General features: G+C 41.0%; 1 protein-coding gene across 1 annotated transcript in view; it reads right to left on the bottom strand.

Moving 5' to 3' along the window:
* The window catches only part of LOC122574187, a gene marked incomplete in the record, with an annotated part of 48,298 nt that overhangs the window by 11,910 nt on the left and 16,190 nt on the right, over window positions 1-20,198 (bottom strand). The window contains 4 exon segments of the mRNA XM_043741440.1: window positions 1-188; window positions 270-337; window positions 3,368-3,505; window positions 9,924-10,207. Of these exon segments, the coding sequence (XP_043597375.1) occupies window positions 1-188; window positions 270-337; window positions 3,368-3,505; window positions 9,924-10,207 (678 nt within the window).

Genomic DNA, 20,198 nt, shown 5'->3' on the forward strand with positions numbered 1-20,198 from the left:
TGCTGGACTTTCTCAGTTCTTCCGTGACATTGTTCAAACTCGCTTCCGGTTCCGGTTCGGCATCCTTACGACTCTGTCCGAAACGGCTCGATATCATGTCCTTGATCGTGTGATAAGTTCTCGAAATGGACTTGCTCTTGTCCTCATCGATTTTCGTGGTCCTTGGCGCCGATGCAGCCGACGTCGACCTTTGGAGAAATTGCGATTTTATCGGGGAAAATCAATTCTCGGATTCACCGAGTGCGGCGCGGATACAAGTAGATATTTACGCGTAAGATTCCGCTGGCTGATAACTCCTGGCTTGACCCTCCTGTCTCACTTCTTGCATCTGAGTGCCCTGAAAAATCGTTTACATCGTAGTTACCTCTCAAGCTCTTATCTGTCCGTGTTATCCATCTACGCGAACCAATATTTCACACTCGTGGAATTTCGTTAGATCTATCTGTCTTGATAGACTCTTTGTTCGAAGAAGTTAACCCGAACCAAGTTAATCCGGGGTGTAAAAATACCGATAATTTTGCGGCTAGTATTTTAAGGTAACAGTCAAAAGTAACAGCAACTAGGGAGTTGCTTTAACTTATTAACATATAAAAAGGTTAATAACCATTCCATACTCTATACCGTTTCTTCCTTTTGTTACAAGTTCAGGCTGAATTATCGTGCCGTCGTAGTAAACAAATTGGATATCCCTTACCATTGGCATATGCTCGAATAAACAAGTCTGATCTAATTACGCGATACACGCCGTACGTACCGTGACGATGACAAACACCGGACGCTAGCAAGCTAACAAATTCAATTATTCGGCACCAGGAAGTATCAATTTATTGGTAGCCATGTACGGTTGTTGAGCCTCGAGCTTCGTGCAATTAGTATCAGAGAAAAGTCATTGGCAGCCAACGCTCGAGAGCGTCGGCGGATAAAGCGATTGAGAAGCACCTGAAACTTTTGCTACGGGACACGGACAAGCGATTAACCAGCGTGGAGACATTTTACGTAACACGCTATAAGGGAAAGTGTGGGATACGTTATTAAATCGCTCGGCTCAGTCGCTACAACTTTGGACTTTTTTTTAACTTGGCGACAACCCGTGCAATTGCTCGTTTCAACAAGGTTATCCCGACGCTCGAATAAGTTTTTCCGTATTAAAAATTTCTTCTCCATTCAAATTTTTGCTCTGTCGCCCGTCCCCTTCCATTCTAATACACCACTTTTAATCTAATATTCTTTGCTTAATCACTCAATTACAAGTAATAATTAATTTCAGCTTGATAAGAGTTAATAAGAGCAGATTATCGGTTGCTCGCGAAATTTCCTACAATATACGAATAAAATATATATTGTACTTTGACTTTTGAATATGCGCGTTTGTATTGCCTTTCCCGCCAATTTTCAGACGCCAACGTGAAAACGTACGCTCAACTTTCCGACTGTATTATACGCGCTTGGTCCGGACGTGAAATTAAGTTATCATTCAAATAAAAATAAGAAATGATCGATTACCGACACCAATAATCGAAAGATATCCGAACTGTTCGCCTTATCGAATATTTCGAAACCGGCGAGGCGAAGCACGCTTCCCACCGGAGGAAAGGCGTCGCGTTGGTTAGGGAAACTCTCGACGCGATCTGCCGGAATCCACCGAAAACAATTCTCCGTCGAAGAGAACAGCGGGCAGCTAATGGCAGCATGTCCGTTTAAACCGCAGAGGGAATTTCAAAGTTGTCGGACTGAATCCTTTGGTTCTTAGGAAGGGATGTGGTTGGAATAACAACTGACACTGTCAATCAGAAGGATAGAGGAAGAGAGAGGCAGGGAAGAGAGAACAGAGCCAAGTTTCGCCCGTAGGGCTCCATCGCACGCTTCGTGCATACGAAAAAAGATTTTCTGACTTATGGTCCCTGCACAGCTGCCGTGTCGAGGATTACGCTACGCTAAATCTAACGTACGAATATAAAATGTTACGAGTCGTTCCCAATGATACGTTGGATCTGGTATGTTTCCTGTTCGTCGTAAGCCGCGCCTGGTTTACGCACATTTATTTACGATACTTAAGGACGCAGGCAACAATCAGGCTTTGAGTAGGACGAAAACATCTACTTACGTATTTCGGATGCTAACTAACACGCGGCTCGTCTGTTCCGGCAAAGATCGTAAGCGCGCTTTCTTATCGTACCCGGCCGCATCGGCAACGGCGGTCATCGCGACAATTGCACCTATAATCGCCTACGATACGAATTTCCTCTTAACTGGGACAGCTAGTTCTTACTAATCGTTCCTTAGCGATTTATGTACGCGCGCACGTACGTCATGGAACGAACCGAGGGAAGCAGGTAATAGATTTGCAAGACGCCTACATCGTAAAAACAATAGCTCGGTTTTACGGTGAAAAGTACGCGCACATATCGCCATTTGCCATGGTGATTATAGGATAAATACCGTAACAAAGAAACGTTGAATTCCGCGAAGATCGCCGTATGACGCAATTATCCGGCACGTTGGAAACAAATGAAAGAAAGCAGAATGAGATCGGCGCGATCATTCGGTTCGAACCGTGTCAGTGTTTCATCGACGAATCTTCAAATAAATTGAAGATTTACGCCGGCTGTGTGCGAGAACGACGAAGAAAGAACGCACTCTGAACGCAGATCCGACGATAATTCTCCATGTTCTTTGCACACGCTATATGACTCTCACATCCGTTTGTAACCTACGGTCGTGGAATAGTACCTCGTAGCACGTGCATTAACAACACCTACTCGCATTTCCAGCGATTCACGTAGGTGCCCGATCGCTGTACGAGCTGCTGCACGCGCGCGAGCCAATCGCCGGTCAATGAAAAGATTTCGTAATGATCGCGATTCGACGATCTCTGGGAAAACGGCGTCCGTTTGCTCCATACCTGTGCCTTCGTACGATTAACCGATTCTTTTCGAATTAGAGAAGAAGAGGGTTCGACTCGTATGCCAAAGATTCAAAACTCAAGAGGTAATGGAAGCTTTCAAAAGATAAAGAGGTATGCATTTTCAAATACAACGGCAATATTCCGTGAAAAAGAAAAACGAATCTTTTCTCTCCACCTTATAAAAGATATTGATCGTTCAAACTCTGGCGCTAGTTATAGTCAAATTTTCTAGCAATTGCAAATTGTAATTAAGCGACCAACGAGCATGAAACAAATCCCGCATTTTAAACTCTGCTCGTCTTAAATCACATTGTTTCACGGTGTACGCTCTTACGTATTAATAAGGTATATTGGAGTAACGTTATCGCATCTAGTGGCGACAATCGACCACGTTACGTAAGAAATTTGACTGTTTCTAGTCTTACCGGCACATCACGAACGTTAACGAGAGAATCAGCTTACCTCTTGAACCCAAGCCTGTTGTTTGATCGGAGCATCCGGTGCAATCGCCACTCTACCCGCAGTTCTTTGTTTGTACTCGTGTAGAATAGGAATCTTGGAATTTTTGTCTCCCGACGACAGAACAACCTCGCGTTCGATCTATAAACGAAATATGTAATTCTTATCGTTAACTCTCAATTTTATCTGTCTAGTTTGTTTCATTCTCTCCTCGCTGTTAATCATTCGCTTTGTCCATTTTGCCAATCTATTGGTAAATATAATCTTAACTTCGCTATTAACAACCACCGTAAATTTAAGACCACGATTAAAGGAAATCTTCCAATACTGTAAATTGCGTACAATTTGATCATCGATCATCCTATAGATTTGCTCGTTTGTGTAATTTTCTCACCACTCTGCCAAGTCCGCATAGACGCGGTGTACGTTTGACAAGCGAACGAATTACAGTTCGATTACACATTACCATAAATACGTAGATAGATTCGATGACAAAAAGTCAGAACGGAAGCAAGATCGACCGACGCGCGTTAAGACGACGCGATGTTTTCAACGAGGATTTCTCATCGTAAAGGTCGCGTCGCTTCTCGGTCTCGATTTCACGCTACCTATCCGATTTTTCCAAACAACATCGAGAACAGGAGCACCGCTCGCCAATCAGCCGCTCTTTGCGTGCATATAATGCGTCTAAAAAGAGGTGTCACTGAACTAAACTCGCCTTGAAATCGCATCGCATCGCATCGCATCGCAGCGCAGCGCATCGGTCAGAAGAAAGCAAGCGTGATAAAAACGAGAGAGCTATTGCAACAGACAATGAACACACCTAATCAACACCGTTCGATAGCATGCACTGTTTACGAACAATTTTCTGTGCATGCTTCCGCGTGATTTTCTATAGTATAATTTGCTACGAAACGAACAAAGAAAAGAAACGAGAAATAAAGAGAAGAGGAAAATCCTCGGCAAGTTCGTTGGCCGTGAAACGAGTTCACCGTTACGTATGTATGTGAAACTGTTCCTCTTGCATCGTCTTACATTCTTGTTAGACAAGTATTTTCTGAAATTTCTCGCCTCTCGTCTCTCTAAAATATGTGTCGTAGTAAAGTACGTACGATACTAGAATTTTATTGGAATAAAATTAATATTTAAGATTTTGGAATAACATAAATATTTGATATTTATCAGTTCGTTAAATTACAGTTAGACGAGTAATCAAAATATTACTGTAGAACACGATCACTGCGTTTAATTAGCTGCAGCATGGCGGTTTCACGGAGAGCAGCTACCGAGAGAAATTCGACGGGACGGGACGGGACGGGACGGGACGGGACGAGACGAGACGAGACGAGACGAGACGAGACGCGACGAGACGAGACGAGAATTTCCAAGTCACGAAAGATCGGCTGAATAATTCGCAAACAGTTAAATGCGCGGAATACATAACACGATTGTCGGCGGGTACAACAAAGGTGCCAAAGACAAGTTCGCCAAGTGACGAAAATAGCGAACTTGCGTAGAAGTAGGATGTCGTCACCGACAATTGTTCCGATTTGTTCTCGCTTCGCGAAGCCGATCCACGGGGAAAAGTGATGTATCTAAACGGCTATCGCAACCCCCTTCCCAACTTCCGGTAAACGGTACGCAAGTATGATGCTTGCTTTGTCTGGCTGGAGAATCTCTGAGAATTTTCCCAAGAACGTAACGAACGTACTTACAACGAACTGTTACCGAAGATTTCACCCAACATCTTCTGCGCAATGCGTAAGTAGAATGTGGAACATACGTGTTAGCGACGGTATCTTGTCAAGTCCGAGACGACGGCAATTAATCCGACGATATTTTGCTTTCTACCGGAAAGGTAGAGATGAATTTGTGGGACGAAGCGATGCAGCTTTAAAGATTTTATGGCCTTAAAGATTAGCCATTTGGTTCCTTTTTAATCACTTTCCCCTCACGACCATCTGTATAGTATTTCTTCGTAGTAGCTTTGCCTTTCGCCGCAATAACTAGTTCGTTATTAACTGGTATCGTTTCGCCATATTAATTTTAAATCGTTATCGATTCTCTTCTTTCTTACGATTATCATTTGCCACTCTCCTTTCTCTGTTTCCAATTAACAAGACGAATAAATTGTACTTGAGTGGATGCACCATGACGGATCACCTGACACATGTTATCCAAGATACGGTATAACGTGTTACATTAATCGTGTTAATTAACCGAAAATACGATGGTACAGGAAATATACAAGCAGGCAATAAATAAATTACGCTACAGTGACAGTTTCACTTTCCTCGAAACACCAGTATAGCTGGAAAATAGATATTTAATCGAAGGAAAATTGATTCAAAATCGTAGCTACGCTACGTTTCAATGGTAATCTTGATTTTCTAACAAACAACGAATAAAACGTACGATCCTGTAAACACTGCTCGGAAGAAAAATATTTCACTCGTTTGTAGCATGAGATTATTAACGAGGATCGAAAAGAAGAACGATAGAAAACAAAGTGAAGAAACACATACATGACCATATACGCGAGTTTGACCAATGAAAGTGAAAGGAAGGAAAGAGGGGATGGGATAAAGAAACAACGATGGAATATATGTGGGTAAGAAAATAAGATATCAAGCTAGTAAGATTTAGGTTGTTGACGTTGACATTTTGACATCGTCATACATTTTAACGTCCAATTTAAACCCCTTCCGATTTATTTCATCTCAAATATCATTTCGATATCGTTTCATGCCGACTTGACACAGATGACAAGCGCGACAACGATAACGTTTATTAACGGCCGCTAAAAGAGATCCAAAGAAATTTTCGAAAGTGTATCGTAACGTGAAACGCTGTGTCGTGAAATTAAGCGAAATTGGTATAAAAAAGGGAGGTCAAAATATCTCTACGCATATTTCTATCGTAAGATAAACACATTCGTTTCTACGAGATTGTCTTTAATGGTAGTCTTTAATCGATCAAGCAATTAACGAATGTGATTAACGTAATTTGTTTACGAATACCACGTATCACGAGAGATACAACAGAAACATTTGTCGTACATTCTTTCAACTATATTTCACATTTTACATTAGAAAACTCAATTATCAAAACAAATGTACAAACTTCTGTGTCCAAGCACTAGTAAGTTGCAAGCGAGTTTATAACGAATAATCCTATATAAAAAGCGTTATCCGCAATTTGTTTCAGCCGATAAGTTAACGAGGCAAATAAAGATTATATAATTACTCGAATATGATTATTTAAATCGTTGCGGCAACTTTGCTCTAATTTATGCGAAACAAACGAGTATATTATATCGCAAGACAAATTTCAAACACGATAGTAGAATTCGTCTTGTAAAGCAAAATCATTGTATACGTCTATACGCGAACACAGAAATTTCTAAGACACTTGTCAAGTTTTTCTCAAGTTTTATTTACGTATCTTATTTATCTGTTTCTCTATCTTATTTATCTATCTTCTTGTCTCTTAGGATTCAAAGTTTCCAACATTGTATCGTATCTTTCATTTTAATAACAATTTTAGTATAACGATCGAAATTAGACGATCTGGCATAGAATCCAGCATTTTTTAAAGTTAATGTTTTGCTATGCCCCTTGCGACTTGTACTTTTCTTGAAGAAAATAAAGAATACGAAATAAAAAACGTGGATAAGAAAATTTAAAAGGATAATCTCGTAATTACTCAAAGTGCAAATTCATCGAAACGGATGAAGCCGCGTTACTGTTGGACGCGCTGTTCTACCTAGTATGGAACTGCTAACGGAATCGTCGAATTAACGAGCGTACGATCTGATTTTCATTACCCTTGATGCTAGCAGCCAGCAGACATCGTGGACAAGCATTCGGTTCCGAACGAGTCATCGCACATGTTCCCATGTTCGTTCAATTTGCAAAGAAAACTCGTCCATTTTCTCACACGCACGATCCCGCAAGGATCCAGCAGCGGGCAAAGCCGTTGCTTATCCTCAGAGGAGAAAAAAGTACCGAGATTGAAGTTGATAACAGAGGAGAAATGGAGCATTGAACAAGGTAGAAGGGGAAGGAAGGCAGCGGGCAGAATAAAATGCTTTCATTCCTGCTGAAAGGAGAATGTCAAAGCGCTCTTAAGAGCGTCTCTTTGATATACTTCTACACAATCAACGCGGAACATCAAGGAGGATATTAAATTCACACGTTTTCCTTGTGTTCCTCCCTTATGGAATTTAATACGCCCTGCCCTGTTATTACGGTCCGTTTGACAAAATTTATTTGCAAAGCATCGCGCACCGCGATAAAGCCCGGCCATCCAAAGAATAGCGCTTTCCTTTCCAAAAGAATAGCAACTCGAGTTAAGAGGAAAGCGATTCCGCGGCATTTCCGGCAAAACTTCGAAATAAAACCGATCGAAAGCGCAGTAGTCGGCTCTCCTCATAGTCCAAATAATCGATCGTTTCCATCAAAATTATTTTGTAAGAGCTAGAACGAAGGATAGCGCGACTACGTTATATCTGACGAGCCGGCATCGAGCTTCTCGACTACACAATCGTAACATCCAACGTACAACGTATCGTACTTTATCTTTTCCGAATGCGCGTATCTTTGACAAATTAAACAAATTATCGAAATTTCTGTTGGAGAAAAGAAGAAGAACACCGATTACGAATACGAATAGACCTCTTTCGGATAATCTAATAAACGTGAGTGATATGTTATAAAGAACCGTTGTTTGAGAATCGATGCCGTATTAATAGAAACATTGAAATTTTATGTAATAATCATGAAATATCTTCGTGTAATATATTTCCGCGTGAAACAATAACGAAGGCGTTGTTAAATTAAAGAAAGAAACAAATTCTTTCAACAATTTTCGTATCATTATTCTTTTACGAGTTTTCTATTACGCTCTACGCGTAATACAAATTACGTCTTTTGTTTCACTCGTACCTACTGTTATTCAAATGTTCCACTGAAATGCGAAATTAACCATCTCCGTTTTACGAGAGAAAGTTAATAACGGTTAATTACTTATTACCATACAATCAAGAACGGAACGGGAAGATTATTATCACCAAACAAAGCACAATAATTTAATATACGAATCGAATGTGCAGCATTGTATCGTTTCTGACAAACTGTAAACATTTCTCCGAATTACACGAATATATCGCGTCAACTACAAACGCTAGATGCTTCTCAGCAATTCTTTTCTTTACCCTTTAGATCGCGTTGTTCTTTGTCTATCGGTAACGCCGAGAAGAGACCGAGTTACTAATACAATTATATTATCCTTGTAGCGAATACCGAATATGGGTAAATAGTCGACAAGGGTTTATAAACCACGTTTAAGAATAAATAAAAAATAAACCTTTAAATGTATCGTACGCGTGTACCACCGCCACGCATATACCAAACACGTTTAAACTTTGTTTTCTTGAAAACGAGACCTTTATACATTTTTCATTTATTTTCATACACATATTATATAAGAGCCTGCTGTCGATTATTTACTCATAGCTAGCCGGTACTTGGGCAAGTTAAAGCATACTTCACTACGATTACCTGTATCCATCCTGTAGTGGTAAACTTGTCGTATACGTACATACACGCTACATACATATACGTACACATGTCGGATCGACAAGCATCTATTCACCGTGTAAGCAAAGTAGGTACTTACTCGTTTCGTTCCAACAAACGTTCAACCGAAAGGTGACAGGTGTCGAAACTGAGCGCCGTGCGTGAATACGATTCCCACTTGGATTCGTAAAAACGATTCTAAACGAGATGCGGCCTTGGATATGCCGTCGGAAGAGAAAAACGCAATTAAAAGGACACTCGCACACTGGCTTGCTCGTTGCTGGCAGTAGCAGCAGAAGCAACAGCAGCAACAGCAGCAGCAGCAGCAGCAGCAGCAGCAACGTTCAAAGAAGAGGTACAAGAAGAAGGCTAGAAAGTCGACGGTGGAGACCATACCGAATAAAGCGCTACGCCTTGACTTCTAACCGTGGCGTTTCCTTTTTTCATCGACTTCCAAGTCAAAGTCCACGACTGGAATCGCCATATTCAGTCTGTTACACCTCGAAACTCGTCGCGTTATCGGTGTTGGTAAAAATTCACCGGCACGCCTATGCGCTGCGTGTCTATAACAAAAGTCTCCAGCCAGCCCGCGACCACTTCTATATGCCATCCGTGTATAGAAGCATAACTGTGCTCTACTATCTACGTATATACCTATATACATAATACATATGTACCATCCACGTTCCAGTGCACAATCGGCGAACATAGGTAGGTTTTTCGCGCACGTGGAATTAATGCACGCATCGTTAATATGCATCGTTAATTAACGCGCAACCACTGTCCGTGACGTGGTTGCATCGCACGGAACCACCCGTATTCTACGTTATTCTTCCTATGCTCGTGTTATTTTTACATGGCTCTTGGTCTTGTTCTCTTCGCCGAACGAACCTCTTCGTTGGTTGTTCAAAACGCTGTCGCAAATTAATCACAGCTATAATAGAACAGGTACATATCCGAATGGCCTGAAATAAACTTACTGGAAATTTGCTGCTGTGAGTCTGCAAGTTAGCCGCCTGTTGAGTCTGATTCGAGCTCTGTTCCTCCCCGTAGAGCGGTGGCATCCTGTATTCGGGTGCAGGATTCTGCCCGGTACTTCGAACCTGGTTGTCGTCTAACGTGATGTTCCTTTCTATAGCGGAAATCGGCCGCGACGATTGCTCCACTACCGTCTGCACTCTGCTGCTCTCCTGCCCATTCTGATTCTTTTGATTGTTCGGCACCGGTTTCGGTGGTGGTACAGGCTTGTAAAGTCCCTCCTCATCTGAAACACGTAAACACGTTAGACGTTTCGTTTCTGTTTGTTGTCCGCCGTCGATATATTTGTTTTCGTTCGATCCAACTGAATCTTGTGGATTCAAAAGTTAACGAAAGTAAAGTTAATGGAAGAACGTAAAAGTTGGACAAAATTGCCATGCGTGTGAAAAAAAGAAAAAAAAAAGTCTCCGAAACATTCAACGACTAAATAGCGTTAGTTCCTAATAAAAGAGTAATTACGATTAAGCGGATGGATGTTGAGCTGCGCGTAAAGTTCCATTTAGTTGGAGCAAAGTTCGACGTATCCACCACCATAGAGAAATGAATTCGCGTCGAGCGTCGTCTTCTCTTCTAGCAAATTTATCGGCATTATCGTAATCGAGTTAATCTGTATTTGTTCATTTAAACTTTATTGTATTTCCGTGCTGCGCTACGTTGCATCGGAAGTCACCACGTAGGTATGTTCATCTTTATATATATTTTCGCGTTAGTTTTCAACGTTCAACGTTAGTTTTCGCGTTTAATATATCGTTGCCTCGTTGCGCCAGTAACAAATGCAAAAACGATGCTCGGATCGATTTCCTCGACTTGAAACGATATCCTATTTACCTTTTTCGCACTTGATCAATCGCAGTATAAATTATATGCACGACTCACATACAGAATATAACGTTTTGTGCGTTTAATATATTAAAATTTAATATGTTTAATATATAAAAAAAGAATTATAGAAGATAGAATTAGAAAGAACTGAAAAAGACTGTTTTACTATTTTCAAATGTTTTCCCCTTTTACTAGGCAAGGTTATAGACGTACGTTCAACTTCATCGTCGCGATAATACTTCTCACGATATTTGACGAATTACTGAGCAAGAAAGTCAGTAAGAGCATGGATCATCTCGTAACGTATAACGTTGCAGGTAGCTTCTATCTAGCGTGTTTACATACAAGTCGCGCAGATCGAGAATTCCAACTGCCATTCGAAGGACGCTAGAAACGTGATTTGACCGTGGTTTCTATACCTTGATTTTGGTTTTGTCGCCTCAGACGATTCTCCTGCTTAACTCTGCGAACCGTAGTGGCCATCGCGTGTTGGCTGACCATTTCTGAGGTATGCTGTCGCGAATGCACCAAGAGCCTCTCCTACACCTTTTACAAACACCTCGCGAATACCTTCTACACCGAAGGAACAACCTGTCATCACTAGCTGGCAAATTCCAAGTCGAGCGATGCGTTCGTAGCGTTTTAATCGAGAAACACGCGTAACACGCGAGTGAAAGTGTGCTCGTTGTATCTCGTTTCGCTGGAAACGCTGAAAATGCTGAAAATCAACGGCCAACCATGAAACTGGCCTGTGAAACGGCACTTTATCCGTAGCTCGTTAATTCCTTCGTTCTCGTAATAGAAGCCCGATTTTATCGTCGTTCGAATTAACTAAACCAACGAGTTTCGTGTTCGCAAAAGACCCGTGTCGCAAGCCATCCAAGTTTCCATCATAATTACACTCTCGTCGAATCGTTTGTTGAGGAACGTTGAAGAAAACGCACACGAGCAACGTCGTCATCGCGTCCGTTTCCTTCGCTGTCTCGAAAATGTTCCACCGTAGCTCGACACAGAGTCGTAGCAACGGTACATGTAGCTTTATTTCACGATATTTCGCTCGAATCTCCACTTTTCGAAAGAAAACTTGCCACTTTTCTACGTAAAACGTTTACGACGCGAATAAACGTTCAAGTTGAATTACGTACCGTTCAGTTAAACGAATTATTAAGATCTCGCGTTTCGTTTAAAATTCCGTCAGCCGACGCCGCCCGGTGTGCTTCGTTCGATTATAATTATCGTAGTATTACATTTCGAAACACACGTCTACACAGTACGCATCGTTTTTTCCGCTTTCTCTTAAAAAATCACCATCTTCCAACTCCAACGTAACTCTCAACGTGCTACGACTTGGATCTTCTTCGAAGCCGAACATCGTTTCGCTCGTTCGTTCTTCGCAAGGATACCAAGAACGTTCATCACCGATATTCGTCGACTCGATCTTCTCCTCTTTCGCGTTTCCTCGAAGTAGTCGCATCGATGCCGACCGATTCGTCCCGCGTTTCAACGAAATCGAAAGAAACGCCAGGGCGCATCTTTCACCCCGGTATCACCGTCGCGTCCGACACCGATGTGGCTGAAAGGGGATTTTCTCGTCGATCGATACGCGACGAGAGGAAGGATGCGAACGTATTTTCTACGGTCGTTCGTGTTTGTTCCGTGCTCCCGTGCACCGTGCACGCGCGAGTCGCGAGCGGGAATGCTGCGTGCCCGGCGAAAGAAACGGATTTTCCACGCGAGCGGAACTCCGATCTACGCTCGGCCCTTCTTAGACGCACTGAAACGACTCAAACTTTCCATTGAGTGAACGTCTGGTTCCGCCGTTCTGACTTCACTTCCGGTATCGTCCCACCACTACGAATGAGAAATCGTTATAGACACCGGTGGGAGAACGATCTGTAGGGGAAAGAGACGATCGTTAGAGAAAAAGGTACGAACGATCATAGAGAAAGATAGAGAAAGATAGAGAAAGAGGGAAGGAGAGAGAAGGGTACGACGGTGAAAAGGAGAGAAGAAGGACAGACGTTCGGATAATTTATTCCGCGTCCATACGCAGACGGACTCCGTGGCGTGCGTCCGACGAATATCAAGCTGCTCGTTGGTACTGCCACTGGCTGCTCGATCTCTCCGATCTCCGATAGTCGATGCCGATTGTCGCGACACTCCTCCGTTCCTACACTTTCCTTCGCTTTACATATCGGATTGCTGACGACGCTCTCTTTGTATAGTTTGTATCCGTCATTCATTCTTTCTCATTCTTTCTCATTCTTTCTCATTCTTCCGCCCTACGATCATTCGATACCTTAACGTACGAAAAGTGCCACCCTACAATTTCCCGCGCCCTACGATAAATTATCTTCTTTCCATTTGACGCATTTACGCAATTTCTAAACCTACACTCCAATCGATTAAAAAATTTATTTATACGCTGTAAAACGACGCCATATTCATACTTTTATAAAATACGACTTATTAAGAGCGGATTACATCTGACACCCGGTATATAGAAGCTGCAAAACGTTTCAGCCGTCGACACAGCTGCGCGTATACCAACACCGTGGAAAGTGCTCGAAAACGTGAAAAAGAAAAAGCGGGAACGTCGCGAAAGAAAGTGATAAACGAAAGATAATTTAACTTGTCAACGGCAATGTGAATAACTGGCAAGAAACGAACATCTATCGTAGGAACACGATCGCGATATCACGAATCGAGTCTGTATCTGTTCCCGCTACTGGCTTGTTTTTCACGTTTCTTTGAACTATTCTGCGTTCCTATTAACATAGTTTATGTCTTATTACCATGTTATCTACGCGCCGAACCACCCATCAATTGGATCAAATAGCAACCTCGTGTATTTCTAACTATTCCTTAGATCAGGTCGTTTCGCAGAGATTAAATATTTCTGTACCTTTCAGAACGACAATGTATAGGTTACCTACGACATAATATTTTTCGAAATAATTCCAAGATATACGGAAGGGCCAACGATTAAGGGTATAAAGTATTGATCCGTTTGATCGCATACTTACACCTCTTAGTTTGAAATCGTCTCAATTATGTATTGCTTCTTTCGAAGCTGAATAACCATTGAAATTGGTGGAGCTGGCTAGCGACGGACAGTAGTATGTATCTACATATGGTTACATATGGAGTAGCCTGTTCTCTTGTCTTCGTTTTTCCTTCTCTTTTCCACCACTCGGTTTAAACTTGTTCTCCGCGATGCGTGTACCCCAACCGACTGTGTGGTCTCCTCGCGAGAAACATCGGCAATATGTGGAATCGTATATAATTGCGCGCACGCCGTGTAACCACGGTTTCCGCAAGTAGGCATTCGGCCCACCAAGTTTCCGCCAGCGACCACCAACTTTCGATCCTCTTTGCGGCGATTTAGGCGCGCGCGAAACGCTCCGTTCCATAAATCCGAGATTCCATAAACGCGCCTCCTCTCGACGTGCTTCTAAAGATATCCGATAAACAAATATACATATTTACCAATTTCTTAAAACTTCTTTCAAATTGGATCAAACTGTTTGAGACTGTTTTTAACAAGTTGGGAAAATTAATCTACCATCTATCGGATGACGTGTAAACGGTTTTTTGACAAGATTCCACTCGACTGAATCGCAAACGAAATGGCAAAGATCTTTACCACTTTTTTTATCCGAGCTATAAAAAAATCTCGAGTTTGATCTGATTCGTAAAAACGTTATTTTGTTTCGATGGTGTACGAATGTTTCTTTTCTTTTTTTTTTTTTTCTTTTTTACACCAAATCCACCAAATCCAAAATCCACTGACAACAGGTCGTCCAATGATAAGACGTAGCTAAAATGGCACTTTCTTCTTTCTATTTTCTCTATATCGAACGTTTACGTATATAGAGAACGTATTTTTCATGCCGATACTTATCAAGATATTATTCGTTATTCGTTAAAGATCGATTATTCAGCAAGGTGGGTATCGCCTACTAAAACTGGTTGTATCATTTTCCTTTCTTTTTGTAATTCAACCTCTGTTGAAACTGGATCTGCAAGTATTTACTATTACTAAGAAGAGCACCATAAAACTAATAGTTTTCTTCTAAACCTCTCTTGCGTCGATTACTCGCGTCGATATTTCCTGTTTTGGTCATCGAGCGACGAAAGATGCGATAAACTACTTTGCTACCGATAACGATAAATTGTGATACACATACACACACACACACACACACACACATGTTACAAACTTTCTCTGGATAACGTTGCTCTTTCGAGATTCTAAGGTAATATGCTGAGTCGTTCGACTCATTGTCGATCTTCCTGCCGGGGGGTTCATCACCTCCGTCACTTTCTGACCCGTTCCTATTGAAACGTCCTATTGTCACCCTACACGCCACCACGACGCCGGGATCATCGGTCGATTTAAGATTTAAGAAGATATCGAATTTGCCGCCAAATCTAAACTCGTGACTATCGGTAGCCTGATGGTTCTTGAGAGTTTGAAAGGTCTCGACACGTGTCGTTACTCGCTACCTCTATAGAATACGGCATGGCATTAACGCGTGTATCCGTTGCTCGTATCGTATCCACCGTGTATTCTTACGTATTATCCAACGTGTTCACCTACCGATCGATTTCATTTTCCAAATTTGAAATTATTTCCACTTCGTTCTATCGAATACGCATGCATAAGGTATTCGTGGTATCTTTCTTTCTTTCATTCAAACGGCAGATACTCTTTGATACTTTGATACGACAGATATGCCAATTTCGCCGTCAAATTAGTTACAAGAGCATTATGAAGCCCTATCGAACGCCTTCGAGACTTCTCATCTTGAACGTTGGCATATCCGATCCTAACGAAAACCTACGAAACTATGCAATTCTTATAACAAAAACATTTCGTCTCATTTTGACAATTCTTTTTATCCATGATTCTTTTTTCCATTATCGCGTCTGCCTATTCTCACACAGAGTCGCGACACATCGATTTCACGTGGGAAAGAATCAACACATCGCATCGCATCGAAATGCCATTTGACGCTTCTCTAGGAGCGAATAAAGGTCGTCTCACATTACACGTAGCTACATTGTCATGTTGTCTTTGTCACTGTAGCAAGCACCTACATGGACGCAAAGAGAATCGTCGATTAGCCGTGACGATTGTCACGTAAAAAATATATTTCTCGAAAACGCTTGACCTTTCATGACGGTGCGCGTAGTGTGAATCCACCCTAACGTTGAGTGTAACGCGACGTTATCGAGACCCTCATCGGTTTCCAATGCCGCGTTCCTCCGCGTCTGCGACGTCCACCGCCTAAGAAGAATCTTTCTATGAGGCGTGCTCGAGAAACAATCGTTCTTTAACTCACTCTTGATAGACACATTCGATTCGATACCCTTTTTCTCGAACGATATTATATACTATACACGTTATATTCAAATAATATTACATATATACATATACATTCGTATACTTAGGATTCTTTGATTCAAGATTATTTAAAAATATGTACGCACAACCCGATACAGATAGATAATTGTGGTAATGTGGTTTAAAGTTGATTTCAGTTGAGCTAAATCGATCGTAATTAGATCACATCTTTATATATTCGTTATATAATTATAGATACTCGTTATTCAAAAACTACATTCCCGGGGAATCTTCAAATTTCGTACACACATAATAGAAGATTAAACATGAGAAATCCAGCGACGTGATATTGCGCATTAGATATTCGTAAAAGGTTCGACATACTTATTTATACGTGTAACTGTTTGATCGACTTACTTAGAAAACTGGTTCAAGTACATTGTTCGAATGTCAGTAGGAACAGACTTACGATCGAGTGAAAAACATAAAGATAACCGTTACGCAACGATGGAACAGTTTTACAGCTATTTCTTTAATACTTACGTACGATGCAAAAATTGTTTATATTCGATAAAATGCAAATGGTATCGTCGGATGAAATGCAAGTATGTATGTACCGTACTCGTTGCGAGCCTATCTCTCTATACCTTACTCATATCTTCTATTGCGTTCATATTATATTTAGCTACATACGTATGTACAGTGGGTAGAGGTAATGTGCAACTACTGTTCACATATTATAAAATAGGGAATCAAAGATGGAAATCTTTTCTATACCCGATACCTGTTTCCTATATAATCGGGCATGTTTCTAATAATGTTATAAATAATCGAACAACCATATCGATTTACTGTCTTTTAGACTCTTCGCTATGCCGAATTCTATATCGATTCGTTGTCTATAAATAATGCCTAAATCTTCGAAATCCGATTATATAGCCAACATTAAATCGGCCTCCGTAAATAAAACAAACCGCTGGAACGTGTCAAGCAACGATGCATATCGCGAAAGAACCAGGTGAAAAGGTTCGAAGGCCCACCAAACTCGACGGTATGTTCTTCCTGTTAGGTCGAGAAACGAGAGTGTCGTTGACAGTGGATGACGTACGTAAGTAGTACATGCATACATTTACGTGCTACGCGAGGTGCCCGTGAGAAAATACGTTGAGGAAGAGAAGTCTAGGAAGACGGTAGGTAGGTGGGTCGAAAACAACCAAAGACTAGACCCGAGCACGAGGAGACCACTTAAGGAGCTCAACCATGCGTGCTTCCCCGTACTCGCGAGCGTTACAGGTGAGCCGAAGTAACCACGAAACGAATCTTCTTCGAGCGTACAACAACGAGAAAATGGATAAAAAAAAAAAAAAAAAAAAAAAAAAAAAAAAAAAAAAAAAAAAAAAAAAGAAAAAGAAAAAGAAAAAGAAAAAAGACGGACAACACCAGAAAGAGTAAACATAGATCCATGTACCGTTTAAAACCTGCATTTCCATTCGCTGACTTTTTAAATGTTCGCATATACGTATACGAAGAAAACGGCACGACCTTCAGAACCACCAACGTATAACGTTAGGTTAAAAACGAATTTTTCCGACGGTGACCTGCAAGAAGACACGTCCATCCGAATCTTTCTAACGTAAGAAGATATTGGTCGACGGAAATTTATCGAGAATATTGCCGGAACGTAACATTACACGAGGTTGTTAATTACCTAACAATAAGACGTTAAATACGAATTCTTAATATTTCTACAGAATGGTTGGTAAACCTTTTACGTGCAAGTTAGTTGCAACTGGCAACGAAGCGGATCTTATGCCCGTCTTCGAAATAGCAAGAAAAACACGTAAAGTGGAAATGTAAGAATTCTTTTGGTGAAATTTTATCGTCTTGCGTGGAATACGTATATCGCCAAACATTTCGATCCTTCCTGTTAACTAATGTTCTAAAAGTTGGTATCTCCGTCAATAAGAAGCGAGAAATTGGCTAATAAAGTGGCAATATAAAGATGTAAAAGTTTCGCGTTAGACGCATATTATATCGCGTTTAGAGGTCTACGTAAGAGGATCACTTAGTTAATAACTACATAGTTAATAATCATAGAATAAAAGTTAGTAACTTTTAATCAGCATAACGTAAAAGGAGGACGTTGTAACGAATTTTAGTATTTCGGTCGTTCTGTCATCGAAATATTCTGTATATTCCTAGTATTTTTCATATGCTAACTGTGCTAATCGAATCCTAGGAATCTGTAAGTGTTAAATTAGCGACAATGTGGTTAAGTACCATGAAATTCTAGTGTCATTACCAAACACACGTTGCACGTACCTTTGCACATCAGTAGTACGTAAAGCATTATTGCTTTTCCACGTTCATATGTATACATATTACCAAACGAGCTTCGGCAACCACGTATGAAATTCCCGTTCACTTCGCACTTTCATATTTTTACCTTCTACGTTTTGTAAATTTCGCGCAATTCGTTACAACATCTACGATGAGACGCGCGTACGGGGAATTATTGTCCGGGAAAGCTGTAAATTTTCCAATAAAACATAGCCACGTTAGACTTACTACGTTCATCGTCACTTTATCGTAATAAATGTACAACGTTCGTACGAGTAGAACATTTTCGTCCCGTGATAAACATCTTTTTACCTCGACTTGAAAAAATGCCTATTATTAAACAAATTCAATTATGCGATGTAAATTGTTCGCATAGTGGGTATACTTTACGATTGCAAAGTGGTACAAGTTATTGAAAGTAACAAAACTCAAGGTGTCTGTTATTATCCCCTTGCATTATACTTGCAAGTCATACTTTTGGCATTTTAACTACATAATTATATTCGAGGTCGATCGATCGGTCTCATGCAAGTAGCGATATTTGAAATTATACTCGAGAGCCAGAAGTGGTTCTCTGACACCTTGTATTAAGTACAACCTAATATGCATTTTGGTCGCATCAAGAAGAATATCTCATCATCAGCGACCTTGAGTCGCGATTATTGAACGATCATTATTCCGCGTATGTTCGATTTCCATTCAACTTCTTCTTCCACTAGCACGTTACTCATTAAGAAATAAAAATGTTTAAACCATCGAAAAACGCAAAAATTCCTTTTGCTTCGCGTACTTTTTATATTCCTAATTAGACCGTGTTTTATTTGCAAATTTTTCGTCATTAATATATATATATATTAATATATATATATATATATATATATCTTTCCCCTGACAAACTCTCCGTCCAATCCCCAAACGATAATCGGGACGCGTGATACGATTAGTACTTTTGGATTAGTACTTTGCGCAGCGTTCAGAATCTTCCGTTTCTTCGTGTTTCTCTTTCAAAAATAAGTTCGATCGCAGCGTGAACCGTCCAACTCGAAGAAAATTTCTCGACAATGGTTACACGGTGGAAAGATGAGAGCAACATACGGTAAACGATAAGAAGCAATGAAATAAAAAAATGATATTTGTACTTCGAGTGTACCTATCTATTTACATCCCAAAGAGGTCTAGTCGCGTATAACCGGTAGTTAGTCTAGAGAAAAACTCGTAAAAATCTTGTTTATGTTGTTATTACGCGAGAATCCTTCCTTAAAGCCTATGTTAATACGATGTTTTCCTCTTATTTCGGACAACTCTGTGTTTAAAATGCGGGAAAGACTTGGCCGGGAAAGAATTTCTCGGCGAAGAATGACGAAGAGAAAGACTCTGACTTGGTCCTTGAACCACCTCATTCGCCAAACATTAATATCGTATCCACGGCGTGGTAGACATCGCAGCATCGTGTTAAACGTTATAAGATAATATTTTTCGAGTACGCGAACCGCGATAATATTCGAAGGAGAAGCAGGGCCGTAGTAAAAATTCACTCAAGCAGCGATGCTGCATCCCGCTAACGAAATCATCTCGTCTCCCGTTCGTCTCGGTTCATTCTTCTTTTGTAGACCGTCCCTTTCGCAGGAGGCGCTTCCTCGCACTTCCTTCTCGTGTTGCTTCTGTTTCCTCGCCGCGCCGTGCCGCTCCGTGCCGCGCCGTGCCG

This window comes from Bombus pyrosoma, linkage group LG13 (assembly GCF_014825855.1).
Source record: "Bombus pyrosoma isolate SC7728 linkage group LG13, ASM1482585v1, whole genome shotgun sequence".
Classification (NCBI taxonomy): Eukaryota; Metazoa; Arthropoda; class Insecta; order Hymenoptera; family Apidae; genus Bombus; species Bombus pyrosoma.